Raw genomic sequence first — 19,331 nt, 5'->3', positions numbered from 1 at the left:
TCCTCAGGTAGCAAACAGCACTCACACACAGTTAGGAGCTCCCAGGCACAGCAAGACATGCTTCAGAGCGGAAGCCATTCCAACCACTATCAGTTACCTTACAGAGCATCAGAGCAAATCAATTTCCCTAAGTGGCTGAAAATAGGTAAGACTACAGTTCAAAGAAATGGCTCATTTTTAATCTATTTCAATAAATCACACATGTACTAATTTGTGTGTATGTATATGTACATATATGTGGGGGGTCCTCTACATGTAATTTTAAGGCATTATAAACACCTTTGATAATTAAAATAAATCTGCCATATAGCAATCAGAAAGCTTAGACAAACCGACTGATAATCCTGTACCACTGATCAAGAAAAGGTAGCTCAAAGCTTTGACTGTAGATGAGTGTAACATAGATACATAAGGCGTGCTTGAGAAATCGGTCCTTGTGCAAAAGTAACAAAAATATGTTATTATGTTCAGGGTGATTATTTTTCCTCAGTAAGAAAGGCTTAAACAACTGTAATTTTGACAAGCATAAGTCTAGCTGACCTTTTATATAACTCGGGATGAAGGTTGAATAAAATTATGAAGCCAGCCAAACTGAAAGGTAACTTTACCTGACCACTTTACTGAACTTCACTGAATTTTCAACACAGCAGTACACTCAGTGCTTTGAAGTCAACAGTAACCTAACAGATACCCAAGTTTACACTTTACATACTTATTAGAATGGAATACCGACTAATCCTCATTAGTGTGAAAAGCATCATCTGGAGGAGGAAATGTCCCCAAGTTCCTTTACTCTAGTAACCAAAATTTTCCCAGAAAACAAAAGATATAAAGGAGAAAAAGAGGAGGTAGATCTAAATAACTTGCAACCTATAATTCTATAACAATTGTTAGAAATCAAAAATAATTTTAATATTATTTCTGGTGAGATCAAATTTAAAATCTAATACTAGGATCCCTCCTTGTCCAAGAAGCAGTTAAACAAATCAGTTAATTTGTTTTATGAAATATTCTGCAAATTTCAAATCACAAGAAGTATACAAAATAGAATTATACTAAAAGGTGCTTACAGATGAAACATTACAGTAATTCAAATTTTTACTACTTTGACTAGGTACTATATAAACTATACCAACATAATAGAAATGGCACAGTCTCTGAGGACACGTTCCACATTTTATTTACATTTTAGGACTAATTTTAATCTCAAAATCACATATCCATACACCTATTTTCTTTTTTGTTGACTTCACTTAAACTTAAATGCATGGTTTGTTAAACAAAGACTGTAAACAAATATTTACCATGTCTGTTACATGTAACACACAGGAACAGCTTTTAGCAGAAATTCATCGGCCACTCCCCGACATTTTTTTTATTATAAATACAGGTATCAAAACAATCCTGAACATATTTTTATACTACTAGTAGTCAGCACCCACACCGCTTCAAAATTTAACACAATTTGTGACAATATTCACTGTACCTGCTACTTAAAAAATTTCCACTGCAGCTTTCACTAAGCAAGATGGATAAAGCATGCCATTTCTGTTTGTCCTTCTTGGGATTTTTACTTTTCAGAAACACCTGTTTCCACTGCCATTTGACACGTCTCGCCATGCTCGCGTCTTGTAAACCCGAATCCTACTTGGAGCACTCCAGGTCTATGTTTAAATGACAGTGCCTCAACAAGAGAAAGAAAAATTGTGCTGCATTTTTCCTCCTGTTACCTGAAAACATAATGGGTGTACATATATTAAATATATTCTTACAAATGTCCAGGTCACGTATACCAGCTGGAATTCTTTACTGAATGTGTGGGTATTTTGCATTGTGATATTTAATCAAGACATTAATATGAGTAGAAGGTTGTTGATTTAAGACAAGTTTGAGATCCACTAAAATTAATTGTTGTATGTTTGTCCTTCTGGTGGCTGTGGAAGCTTCATATTTTCTTTGGACATCATTAGACGTCTTAGCTCCTGAAGTACAACTTTAATGCTATATGAATTTTGCCATTTTGCTAATACTGGTATGCTTCGTGCATCCACCTGAAATAAAAAGAAAAAGAGTAAAATCAACTATCAAGTTTAAAAGGACCAGGGACTGGGCCTGGGATGGTGGCCTAGTGGTAAATCCTCACCTTGCAACCACCAGGATCCCATGTGGGCACTGGTTCAAATCCCAGCAGCTCCACTTCCCATCCAGCTCCCTGCTTGTGGCCTGCGAAAGCATCAGAGGACAACCCAAAGCCTTGGGACCTTGCACCCGCTTGGGAGACCTGGAAGAAGCTTTGGCTCCTGGCTTCACATTGGCTCAGATAAGGCCACTGCAGCCACTTAGGCAGTGAACTAGCAGATGAAGATCATCCTCTATTTCCTCCCTGTAATCTGCCTTTTCATTAAGATTAAGTTGTAAAAAATAAGTACTAGGCACCGATTCTTCTACACATTCTTTTATAAATATATTTTTTAAAAGTTCAGAGCTTTCGGCACAGTGGCCTAGCAGCTAAAGTCCTCGCCTTGAAAGCGCCAAAATCCCATATGGGCGCCAGTTCTAATCCCAGCGGCCCCGCTTCCCATCCAGCTCCCTGCTTGTGGCCTGGGAAAGCAGTCAAAGATAGCCCAAAGCCTTGAGACCCTGCACCCATGTGAGAGACCCGTAAGAAGCTCCTGGCTCCTGGCTTCAGATTAGCTCAGCCTCAGTCACTGCAGCTGCTTGGAAAGTGAACCACTGGACAAAAGATCTTTCTCTCTGTCTCTCCTCCTCTCTATCTACCTTTCCAATAAAAATAAATAATCTTTGAAAAAAATTTTACCTGGGGAAAATGCAGTAGCTTAGCATACTAGCTAGTACTCCTGCAGTGCCAGCAAATCCTTTTGTGTACCAGTTTATGTCCTGATGGCTGCACTTCCCTTCCATCTCCCTGCTTGGCCCGGGAAAGCAGCAAAGGATGGTTCAAGTACCTAGACCCTTGCATCCATGTGGGAGACCTGGGAGAAGCTCCTGGCTCTCAGCTTCAGGCCAGCTCAGATCCAGCCGTTGCAGCTAACTGGGAACAAGTCAGCATACAGAAATCTCTGTTTCTCCTTTTCTTTTATTCCGTCTTCCAAATAGAAATAAACAAGCTTTTTTCCCCCCCCCATATTTGTTTATTTTCACTAGAACAGCAGACTTACAGAGAAAGAGAAAAAGATGTCGCATTCACTGGTTCACTGCTGAAATGGCCATAACAAACAGAGCTGAGCCAATCCAAAGCCAGGAGCATCTTTCAGGTCACCCATGTGAGTGCAGGGTCCCAAAACTACCAGCTGTCCTTGACTGCTTTCCCAGGCCACAAACAGGGAGCCAGATGGAAAATGGAGCAGCCAAGACATGAACCCATGCCCTGCAAGGCAAAGAATTAGCCAGCTGAGCCATTGCAATGGCCCCACAAATAAAATCTTTAAAAAGAAAAAAAAAAAATACTGAAGCTTGTATGATGGCTCAGTTAGCTAGTCCTCCACCTAAAAACACGGCATCCCATATGGGCCCCGTTCCAACCAGTGAGTTAAAAATCTTTACTCCTCTCAATAATCTGCCTTTCCAATAAAAATAAATAAATCTTATAAAATAGATAAATTTCTTTAGACTTTTAAACAAGAATGTTTTTGAAAAAAACATTTTTGAGAACACTTTTATGAAAAGACAACAAATGCTTTAACTCTCTCTTGACAATATTTTACATATTATGTAAGAATGCAATAATTATTTTAACTTACCATTCCACTGGAATTATTTATCCCATTCATATTAATTTTTGTTACAAATCTAACTGACGGAGGAGCTTCTGGGTATTTAGGTCCACATTCTACTTTCAGGCTATATATCCTGTTCTCATAGTTCGTCTGGAAGGCAAAAGAAAAGGAAATCAAAATTACAATATTTAAAATAGCAACACCCAAATGATAATAAAGGAAAGTACAGCTGACTATACCTAATAGGACAGTGTTTATGATTAAGAACTTAGTTTTTCATGTTCAAATCTGCTTGACTTAGATGATTAGAAAAAAAATGTAGCAAGCACACTAAGATGCACAGATTTCACAAAATTAAAATAACTCTAAAAAGTAACAATCCTGGGCCCAGCGGCGTGGCCTAGAGGCTAAAGTCCTCGTCTTGAACGCCCCAGGATCCCATATGGGCGCTGGTTCATATCCTGGCAGCTCCACTTCCCATCCAGCTCCCTGCTTGTGGCCTGGGAAAGCAGTTGAGGACAGCCCAAACCCTTGGGACCCTGCACCCGCGTGGGAGACCTGAAGAAGTTCCTGATTCCCGGCTTCGTATCGGCACAGCACCGGCCGTTGCAGCTCACTTAGGGAGTGAATCATCGGGTGGAAGATCTTCCTCTCTGTTTCTCCTCCTCTCTGTATATCTGACTTTGTAATAAAAATAAATAAATCTTTTTTTAAAAAAGTAATAATTCTACAAAATAATGTAAGAATTTGCTTTTTACAATACAAACAATATCTATTCTGAATCTGAAAAGAAAACCTAAATTTAGATTTTCAATAAAAACTTACATTGCAGGAGAAGGGACCTCTTGACACGTTTCTCAAGACAGCCTGTTTATTCCCATTGTCCCAGGATTAATAAGAATGCCTTTTTCCATTCTCAAAAGGATCCCACTGGGTAATAAATTCATAACCACCTACATACACCATCTTCAGTAACTTAACAGCCAAAAGAAAATGTCATATCATACCTTTTAATTCATTGTCTCTCCCAGTAGTTACACTTAGTATTACTTAACTTCATTCATGGTTCATTAAATCGTCTTATCTGAATGCAGACATATAGCAGCAATCCTTATGTTTACACACCATTTAAAAGTAGTTTCTCAGTAACAAAGTTTAATTAACATCACCATCTCATAAAACAGCCACTTTTTGATATAAATAATGCCTGACACTGGGCAGATCTCAAAAGATCAGCCTGTCTGTTTCTTCAATCTGGATGCATATCACTCTCCAGACAATATGCATTTTAAAAAGTAACAGCATCTCCAAACCCTCAAATTTCTGTAACATTAAAAATATCTGGGGCCCAGCGGCGTGGCCTAGCGGCTAAAGTCCTCGCCTTGAACGCCCCGGGATCCCATATGGGCGCCGGTTCTGGTCCCGGCAGCTCCACTTCCCATCCAGCTCCCTGCTTGTGGCCTGGGAAAGCAGTTGAGGACGGCCCAAGGCTTTGGGACCCTGCACCACATGGGAGACCTGGAAGAGGTTCCTGGTTCCCGGCTTCGGATCTGCGTGCATCGGCCCGTTGCGGCTCACTTGGGGAGTGAATCATCGGACGGAAGATCTTCCTCTCTGTCTCTCCTCCTTTCTGTATATCCGGCTTTCCAATAACAATAAAATCTTTAAAAAAAAAAAATATCTGAAGCATTTGGAAGCAAGCTGAGTTCAAGCACCAGCTCCTTCCTTGACTATAGTTTCCTGCTAATGTACACGCTGCTAAATAGCAAGCAGCCCCCACACGAGAGACTCACACCGAGTTCCGAGTTCCTAGCTTGGACCTGTCCCAGCTCCAGATGCTGACAGCACCTAGGAAGTTAGACAGCAGATGGAAGCTTTGCATGTCTAAAGAAAAAATTCCAAGAAGCAGCACACTGCCCTGGTAGGTTAAGCCTCCACCTACACTGGTTAGGTTCTGCTTCTGATCTAGCTCATGCTAATGTGCCTGGGAAGGCACTGGAGGAACACCTAAGTCCTCAGGCTCCTGCACCCACATGGGACAACCAGAAGGAGCTTTAGGCTCCTCCCCAGTTCCAGCCATTGCATCTATTTGGGAAGTAAACCAGTGAACGGAACATTCTCTCTCTCCTTTCCTTTCTTATAAATCTGCTTTTCAAATAAAATTAAATCTTTTTAAAAAGTCCCTAGTCAGCCCAGTACAACAGCCTAGTAGCTAAAGTCCTCGCCTTGCAAGCGCCAGGATCCCATACGGGTGCCAGTTCTTATCTGGCTGTCCCACTTCCCTTCCAGTTCCCTGCCTGTGGCCTGGGAAAGCAGTCAAGAACAGCCCAAAGCATTGGGACCCTGTACCCGTGTGGTAGACCTACAAGAAGCTCCTGGCTCCTGGCTTCGAGTCAGCTCAGCTCGTGCCACTGCGGCTATTTGGGGACTGAACCAGTGGATGGAAGATCTTTCTTTCCCTCCTTCACTCTTCAAATATTTTTTAAATAAAAAAGAAATCTTTTTAAAAAATTCCCTAACATATTAGGAATAAGCATCACTCTAACCTTTCAAGTCTTTGATGAAGTTTTTCAACTCCAAAGTTTAAACTGACACCCAAGCCTTTCTGTTGTTTAACAAAAAGCAAGAGCAACAGAAAGGGGAGTTTAAACAAAAGCAACTTCAATTTTACTAAGTACTTTCCTTTTGTCTCATCATTTCATTTTTTTAATTGATTGACTGACAGATTTGTAAGGCCAAGTTACAGAGATGAGAGGAAAAGAAGAGACTGATCTTCCACCCACAGAATTAGTTCCCAAATGGTAGCAATAGCCTGGGTTCGAGCCAGGCTGAATCTGCGAGTGTGGCAATCCATCCATACTCCCAGGAGGCAGGCGAGGGCCCAAGCACTCCAGCCAGCTTCTGCTGCTTTGCCAGGCATATTAGCAGAGAGACCACGTAGAGAAGCTGGGGCTCTAACCAGCAAATAGGATGTCAGCATTGCAAGGATCAATGACATGGACATCTAAAAATGAGTACAGCACCTTCACATACACATGAGAAAACCTGAAAGAATTCCTAGGCCTGTTAACAAAAAGTGTTGCTTCAGAACCGAACACACAAACAAAAACCACATAGAAATTCCAAACTGGGGTTAGCATGGTGGCACCATCATCTCATATGGACACTGGTTCCATCCCGACTGCTCCATTTCCTAACCTCCTCCTCCTCCTCTGTTAAATCCGAATTTCAAGTAAAAATAAATAAATCTTTTTTTTTTTTTTTTTAATCTCCAGGGCTGCCGTTGTGGTGCAGCAGGTAAAGTTGCCACCTGTAACACCAACAGCCCATTTGGTGGCAGACTGTGTTCCAGGTACTCCACTGCTAATCCAGTTCCCAACTCACAACATGGGTAAATCAGCAGAAGGTGCTCCTAGTGTCTGGGCCCTGGCCTCTGTGGGAGACCCAGATGAAGCTCCTAGTTCCTGGTTTCAGCCTAGCCCAGCGCTGGCCACTGCAGCCATCTGGACAGTGAACCAGCAATAGAAAGATCTTCCTACATCTTTGTAACTGCCCTTCAAGATACATCTTACAAAAGAAAAAAACTGCTAATCATAAATCAAATTAATAGTACTGGAATAACACATAAAATTAGAGATCTTCATAATGTACCAAAAAAACCTGAATAAAAATATGTTAAGGCAATTGTTTTCCTAGTATCCTAGATGGTTTTGGATACTCAGAGGTAGAGACGAAATTGCTGTATCACATCTTCTAGGGAGAAAGTAAATGGGATAGAATCCTATGAAGGCAACTAAGTCAGCTCTGCCAAGAACTTACAGGAAAGAAGTTTAGTGGGTGACAAGCAACACCACCCCCTACCTATTTCTAGTCCCAAAATATGGGGATCCTGACACTATACCCCCAAATACAACACCGTCACATTTGAGTAAACAGCAGAAGCAAGCTGACTCTCAACCTTTCTCTGGTCCCTTGCTTACTGAGACAGGCCCTAACAGCAGCTGAGCTTCCCTGAAATTGCCATGAGAACCCACGTAAAGGTGTCCTCTTTACACACAGTAACAGAGCAGGCTTTCATTATAGAAGCCTTATGTGTCTTCCTGCTTTATTACAACACATCACACCACCTTTGTCCAATCACACTCCTGCTTGACTGTCACTTCATAATCACGGTACACACAAGCTTCCTTATTTGAGTCATTTCTGAAGGCTGCCATGTCATACATAACCCAGGCTATTCTTTTGTTGATCCGTCTTGTATCCTAGGTGCCTCGCCCATAAACGTTGCAATACATGAGGTAAAGATAATATGCTTTCTTCCAGGGGCCATGGCAGCATCTTCTCTGTGTGACCTCAGTCCCGCAAGCAAGGAGACAGGAGCTGTTGAGAAGCAGCCCTTGCCCCCTCATTTGGCATCAGGTCATGAAGGGTCCTACGGTTCAGTGCTTGGAGAACCCTGCTGGGCACCTGGGATCTGCACTAGGTGTGAGTCATTCAAGAGACCACAAAGGAACTCGTGCATTAGCTGCAAGCATTCTGAAGGGGTTTTACGTCTAATGAAGGCCATGCCTGGAAAAAAAACCTAATCCAAATAACTTCAGATCATAGGCTACCAACTGCTGCCTATAAACTATTCAAACTATTCACCAAGTAAGAATGTTTCTGTTACACACACTTTTTTCCTTACCAGACAATGACAAAAAAGTTCAAAGGCAGTGAAAATAAACAAAGTATACAAATTTCAACCATCAATATTACATTTTTCTCAAATCTCTTATGGGAAAAAAAAGTAGAGGAAAGAGGAAGAAACAGATAATTTAGAGGTGTGCACAAGTTTTGCAAAGGAATACACTCCCCCCTATAAAAAAGCAGCATGCACTAATCCATTCTTTAAAATGAACACTCAGGCCAGCATCATGGTACAGTACGTTAGGCTACAGCCTAAGACACTACGGCTACTCCACTTTCGATCCAGTTCCTTGCTAACATGCCTGAGAAAGCAGCAGAAGATGGGAACAGCACTGTGGGGTAGTGAGATAAGCCACTGTCTGCAATGCCTGCATCCCACATGAACACTGGTTTGAGTCACAGCTGACAATCTGGCTCCCTGTAACTGTGCCTGGGAAGGCAACAGAGAATGGCTCAAGTGCCTGGACCCTAATTTCACATGGGAGACCAGCAGCAAACTTTTAAGATTCAGTTAGGGACTGACTCAGCGTGGCTACAGTCACCTGGGGAGCAAACCAGCAGATGGCCTTTGCAATATATAAAACAGGGGCCATCGCTGTGGCAGGATGGGCCTCCGCCTGTGGTGCTCACATCCCTTAAGGTGCAAGCTGCAACCTCCACTTCTCAACTTCTGATCTGGCTCCCTTCTAATCTGCCTAGGAAAGCAGGAGAAAATAGCCCATATCCTTGGGCCCTTACACTCACATGGGAGACCCACAAGCTTCAGATTCCTGGCCTCAGACCAGTCCAGCTCCAGCCACTGTGGCCATCTGGGGAGTGAAACAGTAGATAGAATATATGCATGTCTCTCTTTCTCTCTCTGTAAATCTGCTTTTGAAATTAAGTTAAATTAATCTTTAAAAATTAATAGGGCCTGGCGCCATGGCCTAGCAGCTACAGTCCTTGCCTTGAACACGCTGAGATCCCATCTGGGTGCCAGTTCTAGTCCCGGCAGCTCCACTTCCCATCCAGCTCCCTGCTTGTGGCCTGAGAAAGCAATGATTGCCCAAAGCCTTGGGACCCTGCACCCACGTGGGAGACCTGGAGGAGCTCCTGGCTCCTGGCTCCTGGCTCCGGATCGGCACAGCACTGGCCGTTGCGCTGACTTGGAGAGTTAATCATCAGACACAAGATCTTCCTCTCTTTCTCTCCTCCTCTCTGTATATCTGACTTTGTAATGAAAATAAAATAAATCTTTAAAACATAAATAAATAAAATCTTTTAAAAAGAAGATGGCCTAACCGCCAGAGATCCTGCATGGAAAAGGGAGATATGAAAGGAGTTCTGGGATCCTGGCGTCACACTGGCACAGTGCTGACTGCTACAGCCACTTGGGGCGTTAACCAGCAGATGGAAGATCTTTTTTGTCTTTTCCCCTCTCTCCGTAACTCTGCCTTTCAAATGAATAAATCTTTTTGACAAAGGAAAAAAATAATGCTTGATTTCCTTTTTCTTTTGTAATAATTAAGAGAAAACCTAAACTCAGTACCCAACAACTAAACAACTGAAATGTTCTCAGCATAGGGTATTGCAATCTGTATGCAAAATCAAGATTTAAAAAAAGACTTTCTGAGACCAACATTACTGTGGGATAGCTGGGCACATCGCAGCTCCTCTACTCTGATCCAGCTCCCTGCTAACGTACCTGGTAAAAGAATGAAAGAAGGCCCAAAGGCCTGAGCTCCTATACCTACATGGGAAACCTGATTTAAGATCTTGATTCCTGGCTTTGGCCTGGGAAATGACCCAACTGATGGAAGATCTCACTATCTCTGTATCTCTTCTCTCCTCTCTCCATAATTCTGCCTTTCAAAAAAATTTTTTACAAGACAAATTTTACAAAAATTAAAAAATAAAAAAATCAAGGAAAAAGCAAAGAAAGAGAAATAAACAATGAAGACAAAAAAAAGAGGGAAAAAACCCTCTGGGGCACGCACTATGGTCTAAAGGATAAAGCCATTACGATATCAGCACTCCATACGGCAATCGTTCCAGCTGCTCCACTTCCAATCCAGCTCTTTATTAACGGCTTGGGAGAGGAAGTTAAAGATGGCCCAAGTGTTTGTGCCGCTGCTTCCCACATGGGAAACCCAGGGGAAGCTCCTGGCTTCCACTCGGCCCAGCCCAGTGACGGTATGTGACCATCTGGGGAATGAACCCACATGTATGTATGTATCTATGTATGTATGTATGTATCTATCTATCTATCTATTTAACTCTGCCCCTCTCTGTAACTCTTTCAAATAAAGAACTCAAACAAACAAAACTTCAAACTGGTATTCTTACCAGTAAATCAAAATCATTACATAACACACATTTCAAAGACTCACTGTATGAACAGGGACTTTTAAAGCAGACATGCAATGTAGGAAAAAGCTACCCACTCTAGAAAGCAATGTTTTGAGCAAAATTAAAACTCCATAAATCTAAAAAGACCTAAAAATAGCATACAAAAGGCCAAGTGCCAACAGTTAACACTAGAAAACTTTAAGAATCACAGGTTTTTTAAGATGAAGAAAACCAAGGCCTGCAGCGTTTCACGGTATGTGAAATTTTAGAACAGCAGCAAGCACTCAGTACAGACCAAGTCAGAAGGCACACAGAGGGGTTAGTAACATCCAGGGCATGACTGCTCTTCACAAATGACCCCTCCAGGTCCTCACCTTTTTCCTTCTCTATCTGGAATGTTCTCCATCCCCATCACCACCTTCTGAAATACTACCAGTGAGTCCTTTAAGCCTTATTTCAAATGCAACTTCTTCCACTGTTCAGCTTTCCTCAATTATTCCAGCCTTATTCCAGCTAGAAGAAACATATTCTAAAAGCCTGTGGTGAACTAAGTCATTCTGTATTAAATTTTTTCCTCCTCTACTAGATCACAAGCACCTTAATGGGTAAGGCCATATCAAACTCCCCCCAACCCCCCACCACCTCCATCCTCCAGATAATTATACCCTGCACACAGGAAGCATCTGTATTTCAAGTAAAAGCTGCATTTATTTTCATGTAAGTAGCATAAAACTAAATGTTTCAAGTAATAACATACAATAATAGAAAAATATGTAATTTATAGCACTGACCCTTGGTGGCCCAATAATCATGCCTGTCCACCTTGTAAGTGTCATGTCTTCGTCATCTTCGAGGCCCCAGCTAACCGTACCATCACCTACTCCTTTTTGTCCTTCTTCAAGTTCTTCCAACAAGCGAAAATTACGAGGAACTTTAACTCCTATACAAAAGAACATCAGCACGAATGTTAGAAACTCATAACTGTAACAGGTATATAGGTTAAATTCAGTTCTCCAAATAACCCTTAGAAATTTTCCCCAAATAGAAAACTTCCATTAAAAAGCATTCTTTCCTAGAAAATGCTACGTCTAATCACGCTCAAAATAAAAACACCGCACAAAGCACTAATTCAAGCATGAACAACAGTACAAGGATGTATGTAAATTCCCAATTAACATTAAACTGATATAAATCAACCATAAGAAAATTGTCTTTTCCACATGAGGTTTCTATTCTTTGTGAAGGTCAGAAATAAATAGGCTTGGGGTCACCCTGTGGCACCATGGGCAAGATTACTGATCAGCAGGGTCAGTGAAGCGGCTGAGAAGGCTAATCCTCCGCTTGTGGTGCCACACAGGTCCATACGGCAATAACTCCACTTCCCATCCATCACGGCCTACGAAAGGAGCAGAGGGTGGTTCAAGTCCCTGGGACGCTGCCCCCACATGGGAGACCAGAAGCAGCTCCTGGCACCTGGCTTTAGACCAGCTAAGCTTTGTCCACTACAGTCCTTTGGGGAGCAAACCAGCAGACAGAAGATTTCTCTATGTATCTCCTTCTCTTTCTGCAAAATTCGCCTTTCAAATAAAAAATAAATTTATATATTTTTAAAATCTAATACTTGTTTTAAGAATATCCTGTATCAGAGCAGCAGTTCAAGGCCCAGCAGCTCCACTCCAATCCAGCTCCCTGCTAATGCACCTGGCAAGACAACACAAGATGATGCCAGTGCCTGAACCCCAGGCACCCACGCGGAAGACCCGGATGGAGCTACAGGTTCCCGGATTCCTCCTGGTCCAGCTCTGGCACTGAAGGATTTAGGGAAATAAATCAATGAATAAACACCACCCCCCTCCCTGATCTAAATAAACAAAAGGACAATGACCAGAAGTTTCATGGAAACTAAACTTCATTAACATACACTGTCTTGATTTTTAAAGAGTACAATTATGTTCCACCTTACAAAAGACACCAAAATTATTGTCCCCTAGAATGCTAGAGTGACTCCATGTGCACCATCTGTGCTATTTTTACTATCAGGGCTCCTGACTCTAGCCAACAGCAGCTGCCTGGCCACACACCATCTTAACTTACCATCCCTGAAGCAGTTAGCTGATTTAAGGGCAAATACTGGGCCCAGAACAGAGGCCTAGTGGCTAAAGTCCTCGCCCTGAACGCGCCAGGATTCCATATGGGCGCCGGTTCTAATCCCGGCAGCTCCATTTCCCATGCAGCTCCCTGCTTGTGGCCTGGGAAAGCAGTCCAGGATGGCCCAAAAGCCTTTGGACCCTGCACCCATGTGGGAGACCTAGGGGAGGTTCCTGGCTCCTGGCTTCAGATCGACGCAACACCAGCCGCTGCGCTGACTTGGGGAGTGAATCGTCTCTCCTCCTCTATGTGTGTGTGACTTTCCAATAAAAAAATAAACAAATCTTTAAAAAAAAAAAAAAGAGTTGGGCCCGGCGGCATGGCCTAGTGGCTAAAGTCCTCGCCTTGAACACCCCGGGATCCCATATGGGCGCCGGTTCTAATCCTGGCAGCTCCACTTCCCATCCAGCTCCCTGCTTGTGGCCTGGGAAAGCAGTTGAGGACGGCCCAATGCATTGGGACCCTGCACCCGCGTGGGAGGACCCGGAAGAGGTTCCAGATTCCCGGCTTTGGATCGGCGTGCATCAGCCCGTTGTGGCTCACTTGGGGAGTGAATCATCGGATGGAAGATCTTCCTCTCTGTCTCTCCTCCTCTGTGTATATCTGGCTGTAATAAAAAATGAATAAATCTTTAAAAAAAAAAAAGAGCAAATACTACCACATTCTCTTTTTTTAAGATTTTTTTTATTGAAAAGTCAGATATACAGAGAGGAGCACAGAGAGAGAGGAAGATCTTAATCTGCTGATTCACTCCCCAAGCAGCCACAACAGTCAGAGCTTAGTCGATCTGAAGTCAGGAGCCAGGAGCTTCTACTGGATTTCCCTTTGGGCCGTCCTGCACTGCTTTCCCATGCTGTAAGCAGGGAGCTGGATGAGAAACAGAGCAGCCAGAATACAAATCGACACCCACTTGAGATCATGGTGCATGCAAGGCTAGGGCTTTACCGACGAGGATACCACAACGGGCCCCTATAAAGTAATCTTTAGAGATATATTTTTTTTTTTACTTGGAAAGTCAGAGTTAAAGGGAGAGACAGAGAGCAATACCACATTCTCCAAATGGTTGCAAAGGCCAGAGGTAGGCCAGTCTAAAAATAGGTAGCCAGGAGCTTCCTCCAGGTCTCCCACAAGGTTGCAGAGGCCCAAGAAACTGGGCCACCCCCTGATGCCGTCCCAGGCCATACACAGGGAACTGGATGAGAAGCAGTACAGGCAGGACACAAATCAGTGTCCAAATGAGGTATCACTGCAAGTGGAGGCTTAGCCTGTAATGCCACAGAGCCTAATATCATTTTTTTTAAAGATTTATTTATTTTTATTGTTAAGGCAGATATACAGAGAGGAGGAGAAACAGAGAGGAAAATCTTCCGCCCGCTGATTCACCCCCACCCCCAAAAGTGACTGCAGTGGCCGGGGCTGCACTGATCCTCTGAAGCCAGCAGCCTGGAGCCTGTTCCGGATCTCCTAAGCAGGTATAGAGTCCCAGAGCTTTGGAGCGTCCTCGACTGCTTTCCCAGGCCACAGGCAGGGAGCTGGATGGGAAGCGGGGCCACCTGGATTTGAACTGGTGCCCATTTAGGATCCCAGCGCACTCAAGGCAAGGACTTTTAAAGCTATGCTATTCCACCAGAACCACCTATTATCTTTAAAATGCTTGATCATCTTTGCTGTTACAAGTCCTTCCCCAATAATAATGCCCTTAAGTTTGTAGCGAATTTCTATGCCTCCTCTCTATAACCAATTCAGCCAAGTCACCTTTATGAGCATTTAATATTACAAAGCAAACAATGTAAAATAACTGTTTCCTTTTACTTAAATGTCATAAAAGTGACTAACATTGTTAAACTGTTTACCATCTCTCCACTTAGCATTTTGAAAATGGAGTGCAATGAGCACTAGAAACATTTAAAGGGTGACAACTGCACCAGATCATTTATTTGCATGTGTGATATCCAAAACCAAACACATGGGACTGGCACAATAACCTACCAGTTAAATCCTTGTCTTGCATGCAATGGAATCCCATATGGGCACCAGTTCATATCCCGGCTGCTCCATTTCCCTTACTGTTCCCTGCCTGTGGCCTGGGAAAGCAGTCGAGGACAGCCCAAAGTCTTGGGACCCTGCACACACGTGGGAGACCCAGAAAGAAGCTCCTGGCTCCTGGCTTTGGATCGGCACAGCACTGGCCTTTGCGGTCACTTGGGAAGTGAATCATCGGACAGAAGATCTTCCTCTCTCTCTCTCTCCTCTTCTCTGTATATCGGACTTTGCAATAAAAATAAATAAATCTTTAAAAAAAAAACTCTCTTAAAAAAAAAGGAAAAGAGGGTGCTGGAACAGTTTATAGATATGAAAAATAAAAAAAAAATTAACAACTCAATTCTCACAGAATATATAAAAAGCAACTCTAGGTACCCTAATATAAGAATTATACTTACATAATATATTTGCATAAATATATGAATAAATTTATATTAATATAGAAATATCTAGTAAAGCAGACTCAGCAAGACATCTTTATGACCTTCGATTATAAGAAAGATTTCTTACATCAAAATAAGACTGACAAACTTGACTAAAATAAACAAAACTACAGTTCAAAAGGAAAAAGAGTTGCAAAAAAAAAAACACGTAACACAAAATACTAATATCCAAGATATACGACTTCTTCTATGAATCAAGGAAAAGGCAAATCCAGAAATATTGGACAAATGTTAGAAATAAGGAGGTGTAGAGAAGAAAAAAAAGAGTAATTAACATGAAAACAAGCTCAACATCATCAGTAATCAGGGAAACATAAAACCAAACTAAGGGGGGGCCCGGCGGCGTGGCCTAGCGGCTAAAGTCCTCGCCTTGAACGCATCGGGATCCCACATGGGCGCCGGTTCTAATCCCGGCAGCTCCACTTCCCATCCAGCTCCCTGCTTGTGGCCTGGGAAAGCAGTCCAGGACGGCCCAATGCATTGGGACCCTGCACCTGTGTGGAAGACCTGGAAGAGGTTCCTGGTTCCCGGCTTCGGATTGGCACAGCCGTTGCAGCTCACTTGGGGAGTGAATCATCGGACGGAAGATCTTCCTCTCTGTCTCTCCTCCTCTCTGTATATCTGACTTTGTAATAAAAATAAATAAATCTTTAAAAACAAAAAAAAGACTCGGGCAGCTCAGCCAAGCCGATGCAAGTAGGATCACTGCTTCCACTCCACCTCTGTGACCATATGCCAGGAAAGGCCACAGACGACGACCCGGATGCTGGCGCACCTGCCCACCCACATGGGCCACAGATGACGACCCGGATGCTGGCGCACCTGCCCACCCACATGGGCCACAGATGACGACCCGGATGCTGGCGCACCTGCCCACCCACATGGGCCACAGATGACGACCCGGATGCTGGCGCACCTGCCCACCCACATGGGCCACAGATGACGACCCGGATGCTGGCGCACCTGCCCACCCACATGGGCCACAGATGACGACCCGGATGCTGGCGCACCTGCCCACCCACATGGGCCACAGATGACGACCCGGATGCTGGCGCACCTGCCCACCCACATGGGCCACAGATGACGACCCGGATGCTGGCGCACCTGCCCACCCACATGGGCCACAGATGACGACCCGGATGCTGGCGCACCTGCCCACCCACATGGGCCACAGATGACGACTGGCACACCTGCCCACCCACGTGGGCCACAGATGACAACCCGGATGCTGGCGCACCTGCCCACCCACGTGGGCAACAGGACGGAGTGCCTGCCTTCTGGCTTTGGCAGAGCCCAGACCTGAATGCTGAGGCTATGGGGGTGGGGGAGGGTGAATCAGGAAAAGATTTCTATTTCTCTCCCTCCATCATCCTCTCAAATGAATCTTCACACACACACATTTCATTCTAACCACCAGACTGACAAAATACTAACTCTGCCAACTCTTAGTTTCAGGAAAGATGTTGAGAATCGATTTCGCTCACTGATAACATTAGAATAATGTGATAGAATGATCAAATCAGTCATGTTGACACAGATTCAGGCACAGGCCCAGAGAAAATGGGGCAAGAAAGAAAACATAAATGCTGACTGAAGAGACCATCTCTGACAGGAAAAATTTAGAAATAGCCCACCAGGAACAGCATGGTGGAATCAGCGACAGGATACAGAGAGCTCCGAGGAACAATCAAAGCTAGAATCCTTAGAACATGCCGATTAACAGACAGAGCTTCATTTACCCATAATGAAAACATTCAAGAGTCTGGTCTATAACATGGATATGTTTACTACTTAACTGTAAAACAGTAACACATATAATCATAAATTTATGTTTTACCTCAATTACAAACCAAAAGTTACATATAAGCAGAACTTTATATTATCCATAGGTACCTACACATGCAACATACACTTTGTGGAAAAATGTTAAAACAAACATTTCTAGGAAACCATATGGAAATAATAGTCTTACCCACTTTCCTATAGCCCTTGTACCTTTTTACCCTAATTAACTATGTAAAGATTGTCAAAAATATAATAAAAAACAAAACAAACAAAAAAAAAACGCAGAAAAAAAGTTTCAGGGCCCAGCACGGTAGCCTATTGGCTAAAGTCCTCCCCTTGCACATGCTGGGTTCCCATATGGGCGCCGGTTATAATCTGAGCATCCCCATTTCCCATCCAGTTCCCTGCTTGTGGCCTGGGAAAGCAGCAGAGCATGGCCCAAAGCTTTGGGACCCTGCACTAGTGCGGGAGACCTAGAAGAAGCTCCAGGCACCTGGCTTCGAATCAGCTCAGCTCTGACTATTACGACCACTTGGGGAGTGAAACAGTGGATGAAAGATCTTTCTCTCTCTCTCTCTCTTCCTCTCTGTATATCTGCCTTTCCAATAAAAATAATAAATTTCAAAAATTTACTAAAAAAAAAAATTTTCAGCAGAGGGTCAGCCAGGCCAGGCAGGAAATAAGGACCAGGAGGGGGAAAAAAAATTTATAATAATGATCACGCCCTCTGGGAAAAGAGGAATGAGCCTAACACTTGCAAAAAAGGACAGCTTTAAATATCCTACTGCCTACTGCCTCACCTCTGCCCTCACGGTGGATCCCTGCTGACCCAAGCCCTCTCACAGCCTCCAGGACAGTCAAGCTGTCCAAAGCCTGACTCCCACAAACAGCCGCCATCTCACACTGGTGCAGGTTTACATCCACCTGTCTCCCTTCTGACCCGGCTTCCTGACAATGCTCTGGGAAGCAATGGAAGACGGTCCATGGTTGGGTCCCTGCTCCCCCGTGGGAGACCTAGATGAAACTACTGGCTCCTGACTTTGGCGTGGCCCAGATCTGACGCCTGTGGTGATTTTGGGGGTGAACGTAAAGATGGAAGACTGCTTGCTTTCTCACTCCCTCTAACTCAACTTTTAAGAAAATAATAAATCTTAGGAAAGAAATGTCTATATGATAATTGAAATGCTTCCTGAGTTAAGCTTCAAATACAATGTTAGTGTTGTGTCATTTAGGTTTAAAATCACTCCTGTATCCATCACTACTCAACCATAAGAGTTAAGAATCATTATACCCTAGCAGATTAAAGATCAAAATTTTTTGCTATTTTTCCCAGTAAGAGGTGAAGGCTAATTTTTTCTCCCTGTTTAACCGTCCTTCAGGTCATCTGGAACACTGTCCAACTAACAGACATTACTCTATCCTAATTCAAACAAAAGAGGGGAAAACTCAAGGCAAGGCGAGAAAGCAACACCAAGTATAGAGAGGGAGCTGTTTCAACAAGTTAAGCCGCCATTTCCAACACTGGCATTCCATGTCAAGGTGCCAGCTACAGTTCCTAGTTACTCCACTTCTGATCCAGCTCCTCCCTAAGGTGCCTATGAAAGCAATACAAGATGGCCAAGGACTTGGGCCCCAGCCACCCACATGAGACACCCAGCTGAACCTCCTGAGTGCCTAGCTTTCTAATGTGCCTAGACAGGGGGAACTGGGCACTATTTAAGTATTTCTACTTAGTGACTATATTTGAGTATTAAATACTCTTCTAGCATCGTTTCACTTCAGAAAAGTAAGTCAAAGTAAAACTCAGAAAAATACTACAATGTACAAAGGGGAAAAGTTAGATACTACTGAAGCAATTTCTTTTCCTCAGTTTTAGATCAACAGAAATGGTACCACAGGAAATGCTCCCCCAAGCACTCAGTCAACACCTGAATTTATGGCAGGTGCTTACTTTTATTCTTTCCATCAACATTTACAAAACAACCTACAGCAAATGTTACCGAAAGTGGACACAAAGACAATAGCCTTTCCTTAGGACCTGACACTCCAAGGCAGACAACCCTGCAGGTAAATAGCTGCTAGTACACAGATTTTGCCTGGATACACTGCAAGTAACTCAAAAAGGCCCAGGGAAAACAGCAGCTACTGAAAATTCTCC

General features: G+C 43.3%; 1 protein-coding gene across 1 annotated transcript in view; it reads right to left on the bottom strand.

Annotated features, from left to right (window-relative positions):
• Window positions 1–1,156: 1,156 nt before the first annotated feature.
• UBE2V2 (ubiquitin conjugating enzyme E2 V2) overlaps window positions 1,157–19,331 on the bottom strand; it is a 28,739-nt gene continuing 10,564 nt past the window's right edge. Inside the window, exons 2-4 of the mRNA XM_058668620.1 lie at window positions 11,546–11,694; window positions 3,762–3,887; window positions 1,157–2,051 (exon numbers count right to left, since the gene is read on the bottom strand). Coding sequence (XP_058524603.1) covers window positions 1,905–2,051; window positions 3,762–3,887; window positions 11,546–11,694 — 422 coding nt within the window. The 3' untranslated portion in view covers window positions 1,157–1,904. The remainder of the gene's footprint in view (window positions 2,052–3,761; window positions 3,888–11,545; window positions 11,695–19,331) is intronic.

Source organism: Ochotona princeps, chromosome 9 (assembly GCF_030435755.1).
Source record: "Ochotona princeps isolate mOchPri1 chromosome 9, mOchPri1.hap1, whole genome shotgun sequence".
NCBI lineage: Eukaryota > Metazoa > Chordata > Mammalia > Lagomorpha > Ochotonidae > Ochotona > Ochotona princeps.
Note: the sequence above shows the minus strand (reverse complement) of the source record. Positions and strands in the feature narration are given on the sequence as shown.